We start from the raw sequence: 24,784 nt of genomic DNA on the forward strand, positions 1-24,784 counted from the left end.
CCTTGTGTGCTTGATTTTTGGATGCATCTTCCTGCCATTATGACATAAGCAGCACCTCGTTTTGCATGAAGCTTTGGGAAAAAGAAGTGGTGGTATTCTCCCTGTTGACTTTTGATAGGACTTTGTTCTTGGCTGGGGGGAGAAGGGAAGCAGACAGGCTGACATACTCTGTAACCTGTAGGACTGTCTCCCCCCTCCACCATGTACATCATCTTTGGTATAGGAATAGGCTGTGCACCTCCTTCACCAACCTAGGTAGCCTAGGTTGAAGGTCTGTGGTGTAACAAGTATCCTGTATTTTAATAAACTGCTCAGTGTGCCTGGCTCTATTTTACTCCAGGATCTCATAACTTCATAGACTTTAAGGGCAGAAGGGACCATCATGATCATCTAGTCTGACCTCCCGCATGTTGCAGGTCACAGAACCTCACCCACCCCGTCCTGCATATTGTAGGTCATAGACCCCCTAACCTCTGGCTGAGTTACTCAAGTTCTCAAATCATGATTTAAAGATTTCAAGTTATAGAGAATTCACCATTTACTCTAGTTTAAACCTGCAATTCACCAGTGCCCCATGCTGCAGAGGAAGGCGAAACCTCCCAACATCTCTGCCAATATGACCTGTGGGAACATTCCTTCCTAACCCCAGATCTCTATCTGTCTTGATACTTACATGGCCTTCATTACTGTTGTATCAGAGCATCTTGCAGTCTTTAATCTCACAACACCTCTGAGTTTGGGAAATACTATTATCCCCATTTTAGAGATGGGAAACTAAGACATTAAGCGGCTTGCCTGGAGTCGCATAGGAAATCTGTAGCATAGCAGGGAATTGACCCCTGAATTGCAATCTGGTCTTTTTTACTCATGGCAAAGAATGTAAGGAGGTTTTCTATTGGTTCCTGTTCTTCTGACTGTGATTTCCAAAGCATTGTTCTGGGGACAAGAAACTAAAACACTATTATATTTTTGTGAATTTTGATCAATCTTCCCTCCACTAAACAAAAAGCTCCTGTGTTTGTGGCTTTACATTCATGTTTATGTTTTGGGAGAAGAATGGAGCTCAAATCAGAATCTCATTAATCCTACAGTAATATCTTCTACAAGTCTAACTCCAACAGCATTCAATAATAATAAAAAATATATACTTTAATAGAAAATTTTAAACAAAGGTGTAAAATTGAAGTTTACTAAATTTCCTAAGACACCGTGTATAATCTCCTGTAGTTGCAAAAAAAAAAAGTGAGGGTATATGAGTAGGAAAAAAACTGGTTTCAGCAAGTTAAGTGCTTGCGTAGTTTAGTAGAGCCAACAGAAAAGGTAGCTTATGGTTGTTGCATAACTTATTTCCAGGAATAGCTCGCAGTCTGGTATTACACACAGTTATGTAATGCCAGAATGAAGGTTGGTTCCAGTAAAACTACCCCTTGCAGTCATGTAAGATTAACCATCAATGGTGGTAGCAATGGTTCACACTGTAGAATAAATAGGACTTGAGTCCACTCAATCACATAACCATGGTGTAAAAATGCCCAAGTCCTTTCAACATTAACACTCCACCATTGCTGTTTCCCTGTGTTTAGCTGCATGACTCCTACCTTTATTAATGGGAAGTTCCATGGTTAAATCCCATACACCATCACAAAAATATGTAATCCTTCCAAATTGAAACTCGGATGGGAACTTTTGTTCTTCTTTTCAAACATTATTGTTTATTTTCTTTTACGTGAAAGTATTTTTATTTTTAGTGGTTCATTCAGCTTTTTTGCTGTCTAGATCAGCAACCCTTAATAGAATGATCAAAAATTTTTGGACTCCTTTTTGAGCCTCATAATTTTAAAAAGAAAAAAAGGTGTATATTATGAACAATTGTAATATACATATAACTTGTGCAACAACCATAAGCCATATACATATTCATTCATATATATTTAATTGTTCATAATATGCACATTTTTTTTCTTAACTTTTTAAAATTGAGGTTCAAAATGAGTCAGAAAATTTGTGATAATTCTATTAAGGAATCTTCCGGGGGGGAGATGAGAGGAAGAGGCCCAGGGAGGACAACCTTAAGTGGTCTTGGTGGCCAGGTTACTGGTAGCTAGAAGGGTCCTGGCTCAGAGCCCGGTAGAGGGGGAGGGCCGGGGCTCCCCTCCGCACAACCCCATTGGCAGTCCAGGGTTGTGGCCGTGACCACTAGGCAATGCTTCCCAACCAGACCCTGAGCGGAGACCATTATAGAGCTATTGGGATCATTTTATTTCATATTAGAGAGCTGGGGACATGGGACATATAATTATTCTTAAATCAATCAAACAAGCAAAAAAACCCCGAGAGAGAGAGAAATCTTAACTACTAATTTATTTTTAAAATGACACAAAAGACATCAATGGTATCACAAATGCACCATCATATGACAGATCCAAAGTGTTGCTTTGCTGTTAACTAGAGGCCTGGATCCAGCAAAGCACTCAAGTATGTGCATCTCATGACTTCAGTTGGCCTATACATGTTTAGGTGCTTTGCTGGTTTAGGATCTATAAATACACAATGTATCATAAAAGAAAAAGAATCTATCTTGGGGGTACACTCTTCATGAGAACTCTTTGCTTCAAAGAGCCTTCTTTAGCCCCAGTTCAGGCTTTGGATGCCCCCAGGACTGTGCCTTTGGACCTTACCATCGCTGCCTAGGATCAAGTAGGTAACAGAACTATATGGTCTGAAACCAATTATTTCTGTGAAGGCACCATAGTGCAGCATTGCTCATCCTTCATTTTAAACTTCTCTTTGTGTGCTTCTTCCTGCTTCTCCATACATATATTATATATTTGTATATTTTGCTTAATGCTCAGCCATGCTGGTCCAGGTCTTCACTTGTGCAGGTAGGACTACAGAAATTACATTTTTGTCATGTGTTCTTTTCTCGAGTTCACAGTGGCCCAACAAATGCCTAAATTCTTCCCACTGAAGTCACAGGGTTGCCTGAATATAACTAAAGGTAGAATTTGTCCCATTGATTTCATGTTTGGGTGAACTTCAGCATGTATTGATCCAATGATTGAAAAAGGGTAAAGGAGAATTTGCATCTATATTTACCATGAAGGGCAATATACATTTGATGGTCACTAAAACACTGAGTCAATATATGTATTGTTATGTACATTCTGAATGTCTTCATCAGAAGCATCTGGAAATATCTCCACTGTAGCCAGGAGTTTCTCGAGTAAATTAACATTTTAAGCTAGGAATCCAGAAGTAAGTATTGAATACTGGCAAATCAATTAGGAAACACAAATTTGCATATGAAATGTGGTTGGTTAATATTGTTCCTAAAACCGCATTAGTTAACTGGACGAAATTCATCCCTGGTGTTACTTCATTGATTTCCGTAGGGTCATACCAGAGAGATACTTGGACCTTGACTTGTTTTCAGCCAGTTATGAGTGAAAATTGTGTGCGTAACAATACCATTTATTTCCTATTATAATAATCAAATCTCTCTGCTTGTCAATATGCATGTCTGGGTCATGGGCACTTGAATTAAAAAATGTAGCATAAAGTAGATTGTTATTGCTATAGAAGTTGATCTTGACATTACAGAGTCTGTTTGGTCCTCATTTTATCAATTGTCCAGTCTTGGAAAGACACATGACCACCACCAACATTCTTCCTGTTTTCTCCCCTTGTGGTTGCTTCCCTGTGCCTGAAAACCAGAGACTTTCCCCTCTGACCGTGTAGTCCCCTCTTCCACTCCCTGCCAGCTGCTTTTTTCTCTCAGCACCAGCTGGCTCCATCTTCCCCCATGCTCCTTGGAGTTGAGAGGAGGTGGCAGCAAGAGTTGGAACAAGCCACTTTTATTTAGGTGCCTATGGAAGCATTTAGAAGCCTAATTTTAGGCAATTGCAATTTGGAAATATTGGCCACTGAAAAATAGAAATAGAGTTTATACTGTAGCATTCTCTGCATTTTTCTAGTCTCCCTTGAGAAAAAAGGTCTTAAAAAACTCCAGCAAATTAGCTAAAAATGATCTTCCAGTAAATCATGGGGATTAAAGTAATAAAATGGTCTTATTTCCTGGCTCTGCCACTGACTTGCCATGTCACCATATGCAAGTCACTTCACCTCTGTGTTCCTGCTTTCTTTATGTAAAAGGAGGTTGATGTGAGGCTTAATTAAGATTTGTAAAGGGTTTAGAGCAGGGCTTCTCAAACTTCATTGCCTTGTGACCCACTTCTGACAACAAAAATTACTACATCACCCTAGAATGGGAAGCCCTGAAGCCTGAGCCAGCTCGAGCCCCGTTGCCCCGGGTGGGCTGGAAAGCAAAGCCTGAGCCCCACCACCCTGAATTGGGGGGAGGGCAAAGCTGAAGCACAAGGGCTTCAGCTCCAGGCAGGAGGCCTATAACCTGAGCCCCGCTGCCCAGGGCTGAAGCCCTTGGGCTTCGGTCCCAGGCAGTGGGGCTTGGGCTTGAGCTTCAGCCTCAGACCTCAGTAAGTCTATTCCTGGGGAAATTCTGCACCACTGTGCATGCACAGAATTTATGTCCCCCACAAATTTCTTTGCTTCCCCACAGAAAAATGACTTTCTGATGGGTAACTAAAGGAAAGCCACAAGAGTGGTCATCTGACCCTCCCCAGCAGTATGTTTCGGGTGCCCAGGGTGGCTGGCAGAGAGAGAATCACTATGCAGCAGAGGGTGGGACTGGGGAAGACCCAACTGGTGGCTCCTACCCTGCGCTGGGCTCAGCTGCTAGTCCTGGCTGGGCTGGGGAGGATGGGACTTCCTCTTCCCCTGCACGGCATTTGGGGCTGGGTCAAACTCACCCCGAGATTTCTCTCCTAGCTGCAGGAAGCTCTGCAAACTCTGTCTCCTACCCACTTCCTGCACCCATTACTCCTCAGCTACAGGGTGCTGCTCCCCTCTCCGCCCAACCCCAGGGTAACAAGACTCCCTCATACCCAGACCCAGGGCCGGCTTTAGGAAGTGCGGGGCCTGATTCGAATAGTTTCGACGGGGCTCCGGCAGGGATGACTCACCCAGCGGCGCTCCGGGTCTTCTGCGGCACGGAAGGACCCATCACCAAAATGCTGCTGAAGACCTGAAGAGCCGCCAGGTGAGTGAACATTAAAAAGGTGCCTAAATTAGGCACTCTTCTTTAAGGTGCAGGGCCCTCTTAGGCACGGGGCTCAGTTCAGGGGAATCGGCCTGAAGCCAGCCCTGCCCAGACTCTCCTGATGAGCCTGGCCCCCCTCTGCACTCAGAAACACCACCTGATGGGCTCAACTTCCCCTGCACCTGGACCACCCCACTGAGCCCTAAACAGCTGCATCTGGATCCCCACCCCACTGAGCCTGACTCCCCACTGAGCCCCCACACCCAGACCCCTCTGCCAAGCTCTATCCCCACCCCACCCCCGCTGAGCCCCAACCATCTTCACCTGGACCTCTCTGCAGAGTCCCATTACTATTGCTCCCAGAACCCCACAATGCCCTGTGCATCCAGATCCCCCTTGCACCTGGATCCCCCACTGACCTGCCCACACCAAAATTTCCCCACACAGACCCCTCTCATCCCACACTTGGATCCCCCCACACCAAACCCCTCCACACTTGGATCCTGCCTTGCTGAGCCTGCCTGCCCACACCTGGTGCACCTGCCACAGAGGGGCAGGGCCCTGGGGTGTTTCTGGGGCAGGCCTGGTCCTTCCACTGTGTCAGGGTTGGGTGTAGCCTCACCACTGAATCCGTGTCCCGGGGGGAAGCTGCACAGTGATCTGCTACCTTTGTGCAGCCAGTGGCCTGTGCTCCCCAGTGCCCTACTGGAGCCTCCAAATTTATTTGACATAAAATGTTCAGAATTTTAAAATTTTGTGAGCAGAATTTTTATTTTTTTGGTGCAGAATGTCCTCAAGAGTACAATTCTAAGCCAGCCCTGGCGACCCCACTAAAATGGGGTGGTGACCCACTTTGTGGTCTCGACCCACAGTTTGAGAACCGCTGGCTGGAAAGCATTATAGTTGAGCAGAATATTATTTTAAATCTATGCTGGCATGATTGTGCTTCAGTGGGAAATGCAAAACTTTTGTCTTTGCTTTCTATGAATTTTTGTGTATGAGTTTCACTGTATTGAACACTTGTGGGAAGTGAATTTTTGGTTTGCACATTCCATCCAATACTTTGGGAAAGTTAATTTCAAATTTGCTTTCTGTGAACGTTGCATCAGAAATATGACATTTAGATGCTATAGGGACAGATGCCTTAGAAAGAAACCTGATTGTGGACTTGCTCTAATGCCCTTTGAAGTCACTGGGAGTCAGAACCTGAGTAGATAAGAAGCATTTTATCAGGAAACAAGATAGCTCTGATTTCAGATTTAGAATAGGAAGCAACTAAATAAACAAAATTGATTCAAATTTATCAATTGCAGTTAAGAAAGTCTCAATTTGTTCATTGACATTGCATGAACAGAAAAAGAAGCAAAATTTGTTGACTAAATTACGTTATATATTATTCTTTCAGCTCTAATAATCACTTATCTTATAGCCTTTGTTTGAATAGTTTCGGTATGCTAACAAGGTACAGCTTTCCAGATCTCAGGAAACTTGCCACTTATTTTCTTGAAATTCTAAATGTATCAAAAAGAAGTCGCAAATTATCTGGCCTTAAATCCTTTAAAATCCATAGATTATGTAGACCTGGGACTTTGTCCACATTAAAAACAAGAGCATTTGGTCTTTAATCATTGCCTTTGTTACTTGCAGGCTATTTATAGTAACACCTCTTCTACACTTCTACCAGGAAATGTTATCTCTAGTCTGGGCATCTGTCCAACTCTTCCTTATGTAAAGACCAGTCAAAATCAACAGATCCACAAATGACTGTACTTACTGCTCTCGTCACCAGACTGCTCTTATCTCACTTTGTTGGCTGGTCTCCACAGCTCTGGACTGTGCATTGATTTGATCCCCTTAAACATTTCACTATATTTCTATAATATGATTAATGATAATTTCAGTGATAATGTCTACTATATTTGTAGCTAGTGGGGATGTTTCCTCTGCTTGCTGCTGAAAACAGGTGACAGATATCAGAACTTGGAAGCAAATATGAACAGCTGTATCTCATGTCTATAACCTGCACTTTTGAGGGTTTTTCTGAGACTTATTGGCTTACTGCTCAGGAAAATATTTTGAAGTCTTGTTTAATCAATAATATTTTCTGCTTTTCTAACCAGGATTTTTTAAGAAGTGCCATCTAAAGACAGCCTGGATGTTACTGAACAGACATGAGAAACAGTTATTTTGCCTCTCCCCAAGCTTAACATTTTCTGGGCTAACATCACAACAACTGCACAGAGCTGGCCTAAGGACACTGGAAAGCTTTAGCGAAATAAGTCCTTGGGATAAACAGCAAACTCAACGTACTCATTTTACAACATTACATGTGTGTTTGTGTGTGTGCATGTGTGTATCTTTAGTTAATTCCAGTCTCCTGCTGCAGAGGTGAAGCCCAGCTGCTTGTGTTTTTTAACATTAGCAACCTGTTCATATTAGTTTTATGTTTTCAAGGTTATCTTCTCCAGGAAAAGAATTAGACACATTAAAAATTAAAGGAAGAAAGCCAAGGATTTTTCACTTTCTAGTTCCTCCTTTATTAGTGTGAGTGGACCCAGGGGCTTCTCATGATCCAAAGGTCAGCAGTGTTGGCAACAAAGACATGTTTGATCTTGATAAAGTTCAGCTTAGAGTATAGCTGCATAATTTGAAGCATTTTGTCAGGCTCCGTTTTGTGTGTGTGTGTAGGAGAATTTTCAGCATTGTCTCCAAACTCACAGGACTATTCCCAGCAGATGCCTCAGCCACGGAAATGATATTAAATAGAACAAATGGGAAATGGTGTTCCAGGCAGGCTGCTGCAAAGAAGACCAATTCTTTTTCAACTACTTGAACCCCACTATTGTTCTGATTCCCCTAAATATAGAGAGTATGTTATAGTTCTGATTTTAAAAAAAACCTTATCGGAACTCAATTTTTTTCTTGTCAAATGTTTGAAAGATGGATGAACAATGAAGAGGGTTGGCATAGAGAAAAATCACAGGTTTTACAATTGTCCATTATGACTTCAAGTTAGCAAAATACTTCAATATACATATTTAACATAAACTTAAAGGATGTGAGGAGTCTTAATGACCTAGCTGATTAAGGGCCTATATGGAATTGTGACTTAAGGTACGTCCACACTACCCGCCGGATAGGCGGGTAGCGATTAATCTACCAGGGATCAATTTAACATGTTTCATCTAGATGTGATAAATCGATCCCCAAATGTGCTCCCTGTCGACTCCAGAACTCCACCAGGGTGAAAGGCAGAAGTGGAGTTGACGGGGGAGCCGTGGCCATTAATCCCACACCGTGAGGACAGGAGGTAAGTCGAAATAAGATGCGTTGATTTCAGCTATGCTATTCTTGTAGCTGAAGTTGCTTATCTTACATCGACCTCCCCCCTCCAGTGTAGACGAGGCCTTAGTGTAGAGTCCTGCCATTCTTTGAGGAGTGATCGAAGGTCCAATTTTTTGTCTTTATTTGGGCAAAACAACCACTGACTTCAGGGGGAATTTTGCCTGAGTAAAGACTGCAGGATAAAGCCCGAAGTAAGTCATAGAATCTTTGGGGTTAAAACCAATATGGGGGAAAAAAAGGATGTTCTCAAAATAAACAGTAAAATGCATTAAAATGCACAATTTTGAACTCTTAGCATGTTCTTGTTGAAGGGAGTTTTCTCAACTGAAAATTGTAAACAGCAAGATGATCAAGAAAAAATGTTTCAGGTAGCGTCTTCTGCCTTAGAAGTATATCAGGATGAATTCTTCCTGTTGCAATGTTAATTTTATGGCACAAATATTACAACCAATGAAATAAGATTTTTCCCTTCAGTTGAAAGAAATATTTCAATCCAGTAAACACTCATGATTTTTCTAAATTGATCACTGAATTAGAAGCTCTCTTCAGAGCTTATAGCCCAATCTTAAAGATTTTCTGTTTATCCAAATAAGTACTTTACCTGCAAATCAAGCATTGTTGTATTCACTAAGGGCCTGGTCCTGTGAGACACTGAGCATACCCTAAACTCTCATTAGCTTCAGTGCAGATTCAGCAGCTTGCAGGATTGGACCCAAACTTGCTGGTTCCCTTTCACATTGAGAAATTTTCATCTCATTTTGTTTGGGGTGGTTTTGGTTTTGAACCCCGCTAGTAATTTGAATATGAAACTCAGCTGAAACTGATGAATTTTACATCATTTTGACCGCAAACGACTGGGACAGAAGACACATGAGCAACTTCTTTTTTTGCTGCATGACGTTAAGCCAGTTCTGATCTTTGTTATAAACTTCAGTGTGTTTTAAATTAAACATGGTCTCCCCAGCAGAATTTCTCTGTCTTTGGCTGATTTATATAACTTATCTGTGCATTAAATAAACCAAACCCTCACACATGTGACTCATTACCAAATTGCTGCTGATAATTAAAATGTAAAATCTGCTTTTTATGAAGTTGTCAGTAAAGTAATACATGGAGAATTTATTCTGCAAATGTGCCTTTTGATTTGATAATAGAGACTCAGGTAAAACTGGGTGATAGAACCATAACTAGATTTAAAAAAAAAACCTCACTCTCACATTCTCACTTTAATTTCATATTTTTAATCCAGTTTCTGATTTTGTTTTTCAGCTCTGGAATTCCAACACCATCTCCAGCTGCTGATGCTACCACATTAAGAGGTCTTGTTCTCATCTGCTTATATTTATCTCTACCATCTAAGTGCTTGTATAAACTGATGTTTTAAATTTATTGCAACATTCACTTTGGGGAACTTGATGGCTTGGGACTGGTAATTAGACATGGATTCTTTAATCTCTAGGTCATGCTGATCCTGATTGGGTCCTGTAAATGCTACTGTAATACAAATTATGATGCTGTCAATGCCTAACATGCATGCATCTGGAAAGATCCTAATTTTAAAATTGGCTTGGGACACTTTTTAGTATCTTTGATTTTATACTTTGAAAATTATCACATCCTTGCTAGGGAGACCAAATTTTGGTGTAGTCCTGAATAACATATTGATTTATTTTTTCTCTACCCCATCAGATGATTCATCTGCTTTGTTCCTCTCAGGATGGTGGGAGCAGGAATAATTGCAAACATATTTTAGTGTGTTGAACAGTCTAGCAGGAAGTGTGCATAAGTGTTTGTATGATTTAAAAAAAAGTTTCTTTTCATTCTTAGATGCAGCTGCCAATGTCCCACCCCCTCATGAGGTCTCCATTGAGAGTCCATCAAATTATACCTTCAACAAGAATGAAGACTCAGATGCTAGTGTAAGTAGTTCTTCATTTGCCCTTCGTAACTGCTATTATCTTGATTTGCATTGCTTCTTAATCCAGCCTCTCTCTCTTTCACCTTTCTGATCCTGCCACAGGATTTCCAATAGTTTCAAACAAAAGATAGTAATTACTGAGGGGCAGCAGAATATAAGGAATTTACTGGAGGGACTTGATAAAGCACTGCCTTGATGAGGGTAACGTCTGAACCAATGGGATGAGTTACGCAAAGTGTTTAGTTAGTTCACTACAGAAAGCGATTATCCAGTCACAGAGGGTTCATAGTGAGGCTTCCACACAATGCTAAACATGGACTCAACCCAGAAGTCAATATGTGTGTTGCTAGTACTGCAGGACTGGGCACTGGGTGAGATTTTCAAAAGCACCTGTATGACTTAGGAGCACAATTCCTAATAGAAGACAATGTGACACGAACTCTGGTACTTTTGAAAATCCTGCTCCCGATATAATAGATGGATTTCATTTACATGGTAGTATTTATAAGCGTCCATCACCTTGGTATCTACCTAAGGCAAAACTCTTCAAACTTGAATACCTAAAGTTAGATATCTGTAAAGGGTTAAGAAACTCAGATAACCTGGTTGGCACCTGACCAATGAGGGGAGAAGATACTTTCAAATCTGTGGGGGAAGGCTTTTGTTTTTGTGTTTCTTTGTTCTCTCTGAGTCAGTAAGGAACCAGGGCAGGGAAAATACATCTCCCTAAGCCATATCTGAACTAAGCATCTAATATTGCAGAAATAGTAAGTAATAGTAAGGAAATGCATTAGGTTTGTTGTAGCTTGTGAATTTTCCCTGTGCTAAGAGGGAGGTTTATCCCTGTTTTTGTAACTTTAAAGTTTTGCCTGGAGGGGAAATCCTCTATATTGTCAATCTTTTTGTTACCCTGGGAGAGGACACTGTAGAGCACTAGGGAGCCACACACCCCAAGCCGGTTAACAAGATCCTTCTCTCTCTCTTTCTCTTTTTTTCTTTAACCAGCAGCAGCCTGTGAATAGGAGAGGTTGGTGGGGGTGGAATTGAACTAAAAAATAAATACAAGCTCTAAACAGTGTAGAAGGCACTCGCTGATGGCAATGAAGCTTTTGGAGAAGAAGGTGTGATGGGGGAAGGTTTCTGTTCCTCATGTCAGACATAGCAAAGGCTGCTCTTTAGTTTAAACAAAAGTCTCTTTGGGTTTTTTTATTATTATTTTAATCTGCCTTGGGAAAAAACAGTTTAAATAACAGGAAAAAGATGTTCAAGTTATACAAACCTAAAAAAAGTAATCCCAGAGGTTTGTAAATAAATAAAAAAGTCTCCAAATCCACTGGATTCTCCCCTGGTGATTATCACTTAATATTGGGCAATATTCTCCATTTTGTTTCTGTCAGCAGAGGGGAGCCACAGCAGGCTAATGCATTCTTAGGATGCATCAGGTGAGATATTTCCAGTAGAGACAGGGAAGTATTAGTACCATTATTCAAGGCATGGGTGAAACCTCATCTAGATGCAGTTCTGGTCTCCTGTGTGTAAGAAAGATGAATTGAAGCTGGAACAGGTGCAGAGATGGGTACGAGGATGATCAGAAGATTGGAAAACCTACCTTAGGAGAGGAGACTCAAAGAGGTTGACTTGTTCAGCCTAACCAAACAAAGACTGAAGGGAGATATGATTGCTTTCTATAAATACATCAGAGGTGTAAATACCAGGAAGGGAGAAGAGTTATTTAAGAGAAGAACCAATGTGGACACAAGAACCAATGGATATCAACTAGTCATCAGCAAGTTTAGGCTTGAAAATTAGAGGAAGGTTTCTGACTATCATAGGAGTGAAGTTCTGGAACAGCCTTCCAAGGGGAGCACCAGGGGCAAAAAAACCTAACTAGCTTCAAGACTGAGCGTAATAAGTTTATGAAGGGGATGGTATGATGAGACTACAATGGTATATCACTGATCTGCGACTGCTAGCAGCAAAGATCCCCAATGGCTGGTAATGGGACACCAGAGGGGGAGAGCTCTGAGTTACTATAGAGAATTCTTTCTCAGGTGTTTGGCTGGCAAGGTCTTGCCCACATGCTCAGGTCTAACTGATCCCCATATTTGGGGCTGGTAAGGAATTTTCCCTGGGTCAAATTGGCAGAGATTGTGGGGGGTTGGGGAGGAGTTTCACTTTCTTCTGCAGCATGGGACACGAGTTACTCACAGGTTTAAATTAGAATAACCTGTGCATTCTCTGTAACTTGACATCTTAAACCATGATTTGAGGACTTCAGTAACTGAGCCAGAGGTTAAGGGTTTGTTACAGGAGTGGGTGGGTGAAGTCTTGTGGCCTGCAATGGGCAGGAGGTCAGTCTGGTTGATCATGATGGTCCCTTTTTGGTCTTAAAGTCTAAGTTGACCTGGGCTGGGGAGCATGAAAGGGAGAGAGTACTGATCCTGTGGCATGTTCCCCCTGGGACCCTGTGGGAAGATTGACATTACAACACCAAAAATGTGTAGGCTGGGGCTGGTAGGTAGGATCACAGTGAGGCAGAGCTAAGAAGCAACTGTTCTTCATGGCACACTGCCCTACTGACCCTGCAGCAGTAATGCCAGCAAATGCCCCTGCTGCACAGCCTTCTGAGGCATCAGCCATTGGCACCAGGGTTGCTTCAGAAATTACAGCGCAGCTCCCCAGATCAAAGAGGATACAATTGGGTAGTTCTGCAGAGACCTCTGCAAATCACCCAATATCCATGCATATCTCATGAGATCCTTTGGTTACAGAAGCTGAATCCCATCCTATTTCACCGAGAGAAAAGTGGGAATACTTGCCCCCAAAATAACACAATAAACAAATAGGAAACGTGTGTGTTTCCTGCCCTCTGCATAGATAAATTCCACAAAGTGTAGAATGGCCCAAGGATTGATCTTCATATAAAAAGTAACCCAAGAGCAAATCATATAGGTCACTAAATCCCATTGTTTTCTTTTTTCCTAGATCAACAATGAGATAAAGCAGGAGGATGTGAAGCTGATGAAACCTGTTCCTGACCAGATGGTTGAGTTCAGCATCCTTATTTTGGGAGAGAAATACACTGAAGAATTGAGTGACCCATCCACTATGCAGCATCAGCTACTCTCAGAAAAGTTTATTTCCCACGTAATTTACCTTCTCTGATCTTTTTCCCACAAACTCCTGGTAGCAATGATAGAATGTGAAAACCGTGTTAGGGACAGCTTTTCCTTATGTGGTTCTCCTGAGCTAGCTAGGGATTTTGCTGCCTAAGGCATGCTGGGAAATGCCCATCACCTCACTAACCAGCGGTTACAAATCTGATACCTCAAATATCCTTGCTCTCCTGATCTACAACAGCCTGCTCTGCCTTGAATGGTAAACCAATGCTGCTGCTTTGAGATTCAGATTCTAACTCAGTGAGAATGCTGGGACATACACTCACCATCTTGTCAGCGTAGCACCGTGGGATTTTCCTTTTACACTAGAACTCTCCAAAATTATGCTTTCTGAAATGCCTGAGAGAATGCTGGCTCAACAGCTCCTGCAGTAATGAGTAGCTGAGCTTCTCCATCTCTTTGTACAGGACTATAATTTGTCTTTTTTGCAGGTAGAGATGGGAGGGTGCTTTTGGGAAGGCTGAGCTCCATACATCAGGGCAAAGGGACTCCGTTGAAGCCTGAGTTGGGAAGTTCTCTGTTTCCTTTTCTGCTTTTACTAATGTATTTTGCTTTATTATTATAAAAACATTATTGCTTAGTGGAAAAGGCTTGGCTGATAGCAACAGCATCTTGTTCTGTTGCATCATTCTGCCAGTTTACACACCTGTTTATCCCAGGACTAAGTTTGGCCCTATTCTTCCTGAGTATTTCAGTGACTCACAGATAGGGCTGTGGAGACAGGGCTTCAAGAAGTGTCAGGATTCTCATTGTCTCATTAGGGAATTCCATTTGATCTTAATAAAACTTCAGGGCTTGGAAAGGCTGTTTAAAATTTTAATGCTTCCTTATTAGTGCATGGCCTGCCTAAATTCACCTCAGAGCTCTCTAAATTTTTGGCCAGGTTTGAGCTCCTGTATAACCGAGCCAGTTTTAAGATCCAGAATATGTGAGAAGGACAACAGAGAGTCCCAACTGCTAAAGCAGAAAGACTTCCCAGCTTAATTTCAATAATCTTAACGAGTGGAATGAACCTTCAAATGACTGTAAAAGCAACTCCTTCAGTGCAGTGAATTCTTCCAAAGAGAGTGAATGACACATTAGAAAAGTTTATGAAGGTCACAGAACAACAGAGCACTACTCGGTACCATCTAGGAGCAGTGACATTTCCTGAATGGGTGGACACCCCTTACATGTAATACATCATTTGTAACCTGAGCCACCAAGCCCATACTCACTGCTCACTTAGGCCCCAGCTCAGCAGAGCATTTAAGAACCTGCCTAAATCTATTCCTATTCATCAAAGTACTCAAGTACATGCTTAAATCCCATTGAAGTAAATGGAAATTAAGCACAAAGGTGTTTTGCTGAATAAGGAAGGGCTGCTGAATCAGAGCCTTAAATCCTCCTGAAAATGCACCTCTTCTGCAATTCCCACAACTAGTGAGTCCATAATATTTGCTGTCCTAGAGCTGTATTTTTATCATTTAGAAAAAAAGAAAAAATAGTTACTGGGCCACCGATATATATGTGTCCACTGAAACTGAGCATGTGTGAGATCATATCACTGTAAATCTGGACCTCCCTCACCCCATCTCTGTTTCTCACCCATACTCATTGACGTCCACATTTTGACTATAAGCCCTTTGGAGCAGGGACCATGTCTTTCTTTTGTGTTAGGTAAGACACTCAGCACAACTTTGGGTGCTATGAAATAACAAACCATAATGGCATTCTTTTCTCTAGCTTTATTCCCTTTTCAGTCTTACTAGTTGGAGCTCTTCTTGTCGAAGTCTGTTGAATCCATTATACTGGGGCTGACTCTATGCCACATTCTGAGTGAGGTGGGAAATAGATGTACTCTATCCTTCAGCCAAAGGGTGTCACCACAATTGTCATGTATGGCCAGTTTAGGTCAGAGTATTAATTTTCCTAGCTGTGTGGCCAAATAGTGCCTTAGTCAGATGGAATAGGGGCCACCTGGCATCTGGATGCTCTGTTCCTTTGATTCCCTGCCTATTTCTCTTTGTGCTTGGACAAAGAAGCCTTTGAAAATCAGCAGCTCTTGGGATACTTAAAGTCTCACCACAGATCATTTAAAAGCAGGTCTGGAGAGTGGAATCTGGGGAGTAAAAAATCTTGCGATGACAAATCACAGGGATTTTCTGTTCCAACATGAACACAATTAAGGGTGGTTTCTCCTATTTGTGGCCAACTATTGCAGGATGGTCTAGTTATTTAGGCCTGGATACACCAGCACTTTACCACCCGCACATTTCCCCTGCCCTCACCCAGTGGATTGTTATCTTTCTCCCACTCCTGAACCCCTGATAATTCCACCTAGTTAAAGCAGCCTAGCTAGTCCAGTAGCAATTGGCTGCGTTCTGCACCAGCACCTGGTACGCTGACTCGTTGCTGTGTCTTGGGATCTGCTACAGTGTGGCCTAGAGCCTAAGACTTTGGTCTTAATCTGGCCTACATTTAATCCAAAAAATTTGTAGAGGCAGTCAGAACCTTTCGGGGGAAAAAAAGATTTCAGTTGGATAAGCAGGATAGTAGTGTATGCTGTCAGGAGATATGGAGAACTTCAGTTAAATGGGCTCATATAAAATCTGATTGTGTTTTAACCTCATGCATGTCTGTTGAAAGTCCACTACAGAATTAAGATGCCAGAGAGCTCCATTGTGACCATGCAGATTTATAGTTCCCTTTTCTCAGTGTACAGTCAGATGTTTGTAGCTTTCCTATCGGTACTGGGTGTACTAACAATTTCCTTCTGTTTCTGTAACAACAAAGAGATGCCATCTCAGCTCATTTTATGTATACAGATAAAGCATTCTATGATGTCCTATGTCTTTTTCTATTATAAATACAAAACTCATCATTTTATATAATGCAAATATTTCCTAAACATTTTTTCCATTTCTATCTAATGCTATAGGTCAACAGGAAAAAATTAACGGTATTATTTTTGTAAACTATATTTATCTATTTTTCCCAAATAGGTAAAAAATGCATTTGAAGAATTACCTGGATACAATAATATCCATGTGCTGGAATTCAGGTAAATAGATTTAGAAAGGCATACAAACTAACGCTTGTGCTCTCATCATTGACTTACACAGCTTTTACTGATCACTGTCACAGAGGTCAAATTTGATCAGCTGTTTGCCACTGAAGTCAGTTAAAGCCCCTCTAATGATGCCTGCCCCTGTTTCTTTGTCCTATGGATTTAAATACAATAAACACATCTTTTGCCATTCAAGATATGTATTTGATAATTCTCCAAGATTCTCAAAAGTTCATAATTTGACACAGGTTAGTATTTGTCACGGAGTCACCGGGCGATGCTCTGGAACTGCTCCCCACCAAGCCAGTCAGGACTTTGGGGAGCCTCCTTTCCCTTGGAGCAGACTTGTTCAGGGCAAGAAGCTTACACAGCTTCACCTTCTGGGTTTTTCCTTGGAGCATTCAGCATCCTTTGCCCCTCCGTGCGCTTTCCACAGCGAGTCCACCCCAGCGGGGTCCTGGGGAAGCCACCGGGTTCTGCACCCCCACTTTGCAGTCAGATGTGACTCTCAGCCAGCCAGTAAAACAGAGGTTTATTTGATGACAGGAACAGGGTCTAAAACAGAGCTTGTAGATACAGCGAACCGGACCCCTCGGCTGGGTCCATTCTGGGGGGCAGTGAGCCAGACCCCCAGGTCTGCCCTCCACCCTTGACCCCAGCCAGCTCCAGACTAACAACCACTCCCAGCCCCTCCTCTCTCCTCAGCCCCTTTCCCGGGCCAGGAGGTCACCTGATCCCTTTGTCTCCAACACCTTCAGCTGGCACCTTTGCAGGGGAGGGGCCCAGGCCATCAGTTGCTAGGAGACAGTGTGTCAGGCATTTAGGTGCACTGGCCCTTTGCTCTGCCAGATACTTAAGAACTGCCATGGGGACACTGAGGCACCAATACAGTATTCAGAGAAAACATTAAGAACTTTCCCAGTTCGTCACATCTCTCCCCCCTTCGAGACTGAACTGAGCGAGGTCACTCCAGCCAGTGACCTGGGGAAGTTCGAACCCACCAAGATTCCCATGGATGCCCCGGCATCTCTCCCATCCCTTGGTGTGAGTTACACCAGGACAGTTCAGTCTTACGCCCTTCCTTAGGTCGGGTGTGCTTGATGGCACTTGCAGGCCGCATGTGGGAAGGTTTATGCAGCCCACACCCTTTGCCACCCCAGTACCCCTGGGCTTCAAGCTGGGATTGGGTCTTTTCCCAGCACTCTGGTCTGTGATTCGGGCTCCCTTGGTTAAGAGCCCCCACCTTGGCCTTTGCCAGCTCTGGGCTTGGGCAGCCGCTTCCCACTTTGTGGCCCAGACACAAAACCTCTGCCGTCCCCCCTTGCACTTTCCAGCTTTTACCGTTAGTCCCACCTTTTTGAGGCAGCCCAGCCCCCTCTTCACCTGGGACACCTGTTCCTCCCAGGTCTGGCTAAAGATGCACATGTTATCAGTGTCTGCCAGGGCCAAGTTCTCCATCCCTCTCAGCTTGTCTAGAATTTCCCCAGGCCTAGGCATGGGGTCGGCATCGGACACTGTGATGGCTTTAAGCTTCTGATAACCCCCATAAAACCAGATTATTCTGTCTTGCTTGGGGATTAGCCCCACGGGTGAGGCCCATGGGCTGTAAAATGGCTGGATCCCATTTTAGCCAGCATGTCCCTGACCTCTCTCTCCAGGTTCTGGGCTGCTTTCCCAGTGACTCTGAACGGGGAACACCTGATGGGGAGATTGTCTCCCACCTCAGGGAAGAGATCCCCCCGGGGGTCTTCCCCCTTCTTCATCCAATCCTCCCTTTTCAGGTTCAGGGGTCCCCTCACTCTCCTCCCATCCAGCAGCTCAAAAGGGAAGAACCCTGTGGATTCCTGGGGCACCACCAGCTGTCTCCCGATTCCCCCCAGTTCTACTTTCCCTTGGGGAGCCCATTTCCGGTACAGGAATCCCTCCTCCTGCAGGACTCTGTCCCTGCAGCCTTCCCCAAGGGGGTTTGCAGCGCTGTGGCCAGCAAGTTCTCTCAGCTTCTTCAAGGAGGGATCCCTTTGCAGCTCAGTCTGGGATTTAGCAGCTGGGGCAGGGAGTGGGACCTGCTCCCTCTCGCTGGCTGGGCCTGGGGTTACAGCCCCCCTGAGCCCTGTCCCTGGTAGCTCCCTCCCTGCTGTGTAATCACTTCCCAGCAGCACGTCTGGACCAGGCAAACCTGGTTGGCAGCTGACCTGTTCTGCCCGGGTGTCCCCCGACTTAGCTGGGATTTTAGCTCCCCCCATGCTCAGCGCTGCCCTTGCTGTCCCAGTGGGGACAGGCAGCGAGCTCTCTGCTTTGGTCACAGCATCAGAGCCAGTGTGAGCCCCCTCTCCGGTGTGCAGGGGGGCGGGGAGCATCTTTCCCTCCCACTCAGCCCCAGGAGGCTGGTTATAGGTAGGCAGGTATCCTGAGCCCAGCAGCCCCTCCCCCCTGCCAGCCAGGTCATTTGCATTTTCACTGACCATTTTCATTCTAGCCAATTGGTTTCCTGGATTTGAATTTAAACCCTCGGCCGTTACAGGAGCGGGGCCTGGATCCTGTTCCATGGGGAGACAGTCACCCCCCAACAGGGCCTTCCAGCCGATATCCTGGAGAACCCCAACTACCAGCCAGCCCGACCCCTTTTGGGTCTGCACAGGGATTTGGGCCATAGGCAGGGCGAGGGGCTTTACCCCAGGGAACTTCACCCAGGTTTCACAGTCCCTCAGCATCTGGGGCTGCACCACCACAGTTCTCTCTGTCCCAGGGTCTTGCCCTCGCAGGCGTGTTTCCCCACTGACCCCTGGGCAGCCCCCTATGTCTCTCTGCTCCACCATCACCAGTCCACGCTGCTGCTGCTTCTCATGCAGCTTTTTCTCGGGCTCTTCCTTTTTCTTATGGTTTTTTCGCTTTTTCGGGCTCTGCTTCCATCCCATTAGTCTTCAATCTCCTGATGGGGAACCCAGTCGTGAAGACCCTCGTCTGATTGGGGACCAGACTCCCGGGGATGCCTGGCTGATGCTTCAGCTGCTTTTAGATCCTCTTGTAGCCCCATCTGGGCCAGGAATCTGCTCCTCAGAGCGGTGCTGCTTCTTCAACTGCACGATTAACTGTGCCTTGGTGAATTTCCCCATGCGTAACCCTTTTTTTGTGCACAGGATCACAATGTCCTTCTTAAGGAGATGGTGATAGGCCATCACTTTACCGTTCCCAAGTGGCTCTGGACTCACAGGCCTGTGTGCTCTTGGCTCCCCCATGGTTTCCAGGAAGAACCCCTGGTGTGCCAGCCCTTCTCGTGATCACCACCTCTTTGCCAGGGTCGAGCTGCAGACTCCTCCACCCCTGGAACTGCTCCTGCAATCCCCAGGGGAACCCTGCTACTGCAAAATCCTTCTGTCTCCCAGGGTTGAGCGGCAAGCTCCTCCGCCCATGAGACTGCTTGCTGCAGTCCTCAGGGGGACCCCGTTACTCCAACAGTCCTTCTCGCTGGTTACACACTTCCAGAGGTTAACCGCCCCCTGAAACCGTCCCACTTTGAGCCTTCAGCACGCCTGGTCCTCATTATCCCTCCTTTGTTTTACTGCTCCCCAGTCACTTACTGCAAGCAGCGCCATTCACGGGGTGCAGTACATCCCACTTCTGCCACCAGTTGTCACGGAGTCACCGGGCGATGCTCTGGAACTGCTCCCCACCAAGCCAGTCAGGACTTTGGGGAGCCTCCTTTCCCTTGGAGCAGACTTGTTCAGGGCAAGAAGCTTACACAGCTTCACCTTCTGGGTCTCTCCTTGGAGCATTCAGCATCCTTTGCCCCTCCGTGCGCTTCCCACAGCGAGTCCACCCCAGCGGGATCCTGGGGAAGCCACCGGGTTCTGCACCCCCACTTTGCAGTCAGACGTGACTCTTAGCCAGCCAGTAACACAGAGGTTTATTTGATGACAGGAACAGGGTCTAAAACAGAGCTTGTAGATACAGCGAACCGGACCCCTCGGCTGGGTCCATTCTGGGGGGCAGTGAGCCAGACCCCCAGGTCTGCCCTCCACCCTTGACCCCAGCCAGCTCCAGACTAACAACCACTCCCAGCCCCTCCTCTCTCCTCAGCCCCTTTCCCGGGCCAGGAGGTCACCTGATCCCTTTGTCTCCAACACCTTCAGCTGGCACCTTTGCAGGGGAGGGGCCCAGGCCATCAGTTGCTAGGAGACAGAGTGTCAGGCATTTAGGTGCACTGGCCCTTTGCTCTGCCAGATACTTAAGAACTGCCATGGAGACACTGAGGCACCAATACAGTATTCAGAGAAAACATTAAGAACTTTCCCAGTTCGTCACAGTATTAAATGCAGAGGAATCCAAACACTCTTGGGAAAACTTTGAGCATACCTAATTTTTTATCCAGTCTATTAGGGAAGATTGAGTGGCTCAGAAGGTTAATAATGAAATATATAACATTTCACCTCTACGTCACAAAAAGAACTAGATGAATACTTTGTAACAAATTGTTTATTTGATGTATTATGGCTGTCTTTCTGTTCATCAATATTCTATGAAAAGACTGTGTTTCTCCAATTTATTTGTTCTTCAAAATGATTCACAGTCATTTTTTTGTAAGGATTGTTTGTAAAGTGATTTATAGCAAGTGCTTGAAATTGAGATTTGAGCTGATTTGATGCACAGGTCACATGACATTTCTGTTTCCTGATTGGATTGAGGATAATTTTTAGGATTAGGTTTCTGATGTGAATACTCAGGAGTACGAATCTGAAATTTATCTGCCATTAACATTTTGCACTAGTTGATTTATAAGTCAGTGTTTCTCTGAATATTCCTGCCAGTAAATTCAGTTGCTACAATACTCACCAGAAGCAAAAATGGCAAGGGACAAAGGATACTTTTGTGTTTCGAGCACCAGATTGAGAATCAAGAAATCTGGGTTCAGTTCTCAGCTCTGCCACAGACCTATTGTGATTATCTTGAGCAAGTCATTCACCCTCTCTGTGCCTCAGTTCCTTGTGTGTACGTGGATAACACTTTTTTGGGGGGAAGGGGTTGTGATGGAGTTCAGAATCTATGGTTATGAGTGCCACAGAAAAGCTGTTACAGAATGAAATAATAAAACATTCAAAAGGTTATTTGTGGGCCTGTTTTTGGTAGGATTTGCCCATTTGTGTAGTGACAAATTCAAATCTAGCCCAGTGTGCAATGGTTTGTTAATTATTGGCAACGATTAGTTGATCTTTAGGTGTGTAAAATGAAGTGGTGGTCTCATAAAATGGTTTGTAGTTGATAAATGGCCACATCACATTCTCCCTAATATTTATCCTTGTTCGCAGTCTCTGCCTGGGAAACTAAGCTTTGCAGGAGCATGGAAACAGCTCTTTCAGTTCTCATTTTTAGCAGAAGTCAGAATTAAAACACACAGGTGTGGCAGTATAGAAAAGCTTCACGGTCTCAGCGTATGTCATACCAGTTCCATAGAGAAATGGCTTCCATCTCCATTAATGCCATTCTCATACCTCCTATCAGCCCCAGCAGCGTGCAGAGTACGTACACTACACACACCCCTAGCATGGGTATAAGCAGCAGTGTGCACGGCTTAGGTGTGTAAAGACATGCCAGAAGCCTAGAGTATATACCCTGCCTACACAGCTCTCTGTTTACATGCCCAAGCAATGCTTCCCCTGTTTACCCTGTCCCACTGTCTCCCTGCTGCTGGAGCCTTTCCCCATTGCAGCGAAAGGCTCCAGCAGTGAGATTGGCTCTGGCACTGGGGAGGCAGCAGGGAAAGGTTTGAGGAGCTGCCAGGGACTTTCCCCTGCCAGGGACTTTCACTGCTGCATGTACCTAATGCCGCACTGTAGACATTAGATTTGAATAAAGACTGGGAATGGATGAGCCATTACACAAAGTAAAACTGTTTCACCATGCTTATTTCCCCACCCCCTACAGTTCCTCACATCTCCTTGTCAATTGCTGGAAATGGGCCTTTTTGATTACCACTACAAATAGTTCTTTTTCTCTCCTGCTGATAGTAGCTCACCTTAACTGATCACTTTCCCTATAGTGTGTATGGTAACACTCATTGTTTCATGTTCTCTATGTGTGTGTACATATATATCTTCCTACTGTATTTTCCACTACATGCATCTGATAAAGTGGGCTGTAGCCCACGAAAGCTTATGCTCAAATACATTTGTTAGTCTCTAAGGTGCCACAAGTACTCCTGTTCTTTTTGCACTGTAGACAGTTTACCTTTCACTGTGACGTATAGCTACATGTGCACTACGTGCTGCTGCATGTGTGGAGAAGGCCTTGCTGGTTCTGGCAAAATATCCCAGCAAGACTATCCTACTAATTTCTGATAAATAAACATGTTTGTAAAGTAGCCCTAAGTAACATTATTGTGCCTTTTTTTTTCCTGATATATGCTAGTACAACTGCACTGACTTAGTAGAACAACTTTTAGTCCCATTGAAGCCAGTAGTGAATCTTCCATTAAGTTGAGTGAAACCAGAATTTGGTCCCTTATGTCGCAGAATAACATTTTTTATTTGTAAGCTATTTAATTTGATTTATTTTCAAATTTGCCTGTTCTATATCATGTCAGAGCTGTCACTCTAAGGAGTAAACTAGAACAGGGGCTCTGAAACTTCCTTGCACCGCGACCTCCTTCTGACAACAAAAATTACTACATGACCCCAAGAGGGGAGACCGAAACCTAAGCCTGCCCAAGTGCTGCTGTCCCAGGTGGGGGTGCCAAAGCCCAGGGGCTTCAGCCCCAGGCCGAGGGCCTGCAACCTGAGCCCCACCACCCAGGGCTGAAGCCCTTGCACTTTGGCTTTGGCCATGGGTGATGGAGCTTGGGCTTCAGCCCCAGGCACATATAACTCCAGCCTTGGCAACCCCATTAAAATGGGGTCGTGACCCACTTTGGGGTCCCGACCCCCAGTTTGAGAACCGCTGAACTAGAAGACTTAAATGGAACGACAAAACTGTTTCTCATTTAACATATTTTTCTTTTTTAATGTTTAGGTCTCCTGATGATGACAGGTAAAGGCAACATATGTACATTTATTGTTGTAATGTAAATTTAGACAGACGTGCTAATCGCATGAGACTACCAGTTATTATGACAGAGTGGTTATGGCTCCAGAATTAAGGATACATCCAGTAAAAATTTATCCCTTGCTGTAGATTTACTTTAAACTACGAGTAGCTGATCTGTTTTAGGCCTCAGATAGTTTAATCCGATTTTCTGATTTAACTGGTAATCAGAAAGAGTCACACAAGAAACTCTGCCTAAACATGAATCGGTTAGTGAACTAGGTTTTTTGTAGGACACTCTACAGCTTAACTGGTGTTTACTGTTTTTGCATTGCAATTTGTGACAGGGCACCTAGAGCCACTGATAGGTACCGTACCTCCTTTTTATTACTGTATAAAACCAAATACATTAAGACAATTGTACATCTCATGCAAACCCCATTAGCTGTTTGAAGGCCAGTGTGGATGTGAACCTGAGTGGAAGTTGTAATCAACCTTCTTCAGCTGGAAGGAGAGATCAGACTGGGCCTGTTTGGGGAATGTTTATACATATATCAAAGAGTGAGACACATACACGTTAGAGGGAGTTAATACTTGACCTTTAATGGATTAGGAGGTCAGAGTTTATTGACCTTTTGTTAGAGGTTTCCTAAAATGCAATCAAAGAGGAAGCACTCTTTGAAGCCCTTATTCATTTGAAGAATTTTGAAGTAATTTCCGATTAATATGGGCTTCAAAGAGCGCTCTCTTTGATACCTGTTTTGTCAGGTAAGTTCCCAAAAGTCAATGAACCGTGGGCTCCTAATCCATTAAAGGTCAAATATAAATTCCCTCTAATACACATCTTAACATAAAAGCTGGTTTCTGTAAACAATCTTAGAGAGAAGCAGCATTTGATTTTAGAAGGGATTGAAAAGAAAAAAATTCTGTAAAAACAGCCGAGTATTAAAGCCATCCCCTTGCTCCCATGCACTTCTGCAAGAAAGGATGCAAAAGAATCTATTCAGAGAAACGCTGCTCCAAGGAACAGATGTTTGGGCCCGTTTCTGGTGGATGACAGTAGTTATTAATTGCACTTAATAGCTGCAACTGACAGCATGGCTTTATTAAATCCGGATATTATTCTCATCCAGCATATTGGGTTCTGATTTTTGCCCTGTCTT

At 44.0% G+C, this 24,784-nt stretch overlaps 1 protein-coding gene across 1 annotated transcript in view; it reads left to right on the forward strand.

Annotated features, from left to right (window-relative positions):
- Positions 1-24,784, forward strand: part of IMPG2 (interphotoreceptor matrix proteoglycan 2) — a 106,401-nt gene that overhangs the window by 59,086 nt on the left and 22,531 nt on the right. The window contains exons 8-12 of the mRNA XM_030582514.1: positions 9,731-9,780; positions 10,289-10,380; positions 13,365-13,526; positions 16,543-16,601; positions 23,610-23,627. Coding sequence (XP_030438374.1) covers positions 9,731-9,780; positions 10,289-10,380; positions 13,365-13,526; positions 16,543-16,601; positions 23,610-23,627 — 381 coding nt within the window. The remainder of the gene's footprint in view (positions 1-9,730; positions 9,781-10,288; positions 10,381-13,364; positions 13,527-16,542; positions 16,602-23,609; positions 23,628-24,784) is intronic.

The sequence above is a fragment of the Gopherus evgoodei genome, chromosome 1 (assembly GCF_007399415.2).
Source record: "Gopherus evgoodei ecotype Sinaloan lineage chromosome 1, rGopEvg1_v1.p, whole genome shotgun sequence".
NCBI lineage: Eukaryota > Metazoa > Chordata > Testudines > Testudinidae > Gopherus > Gopherus evgoodei.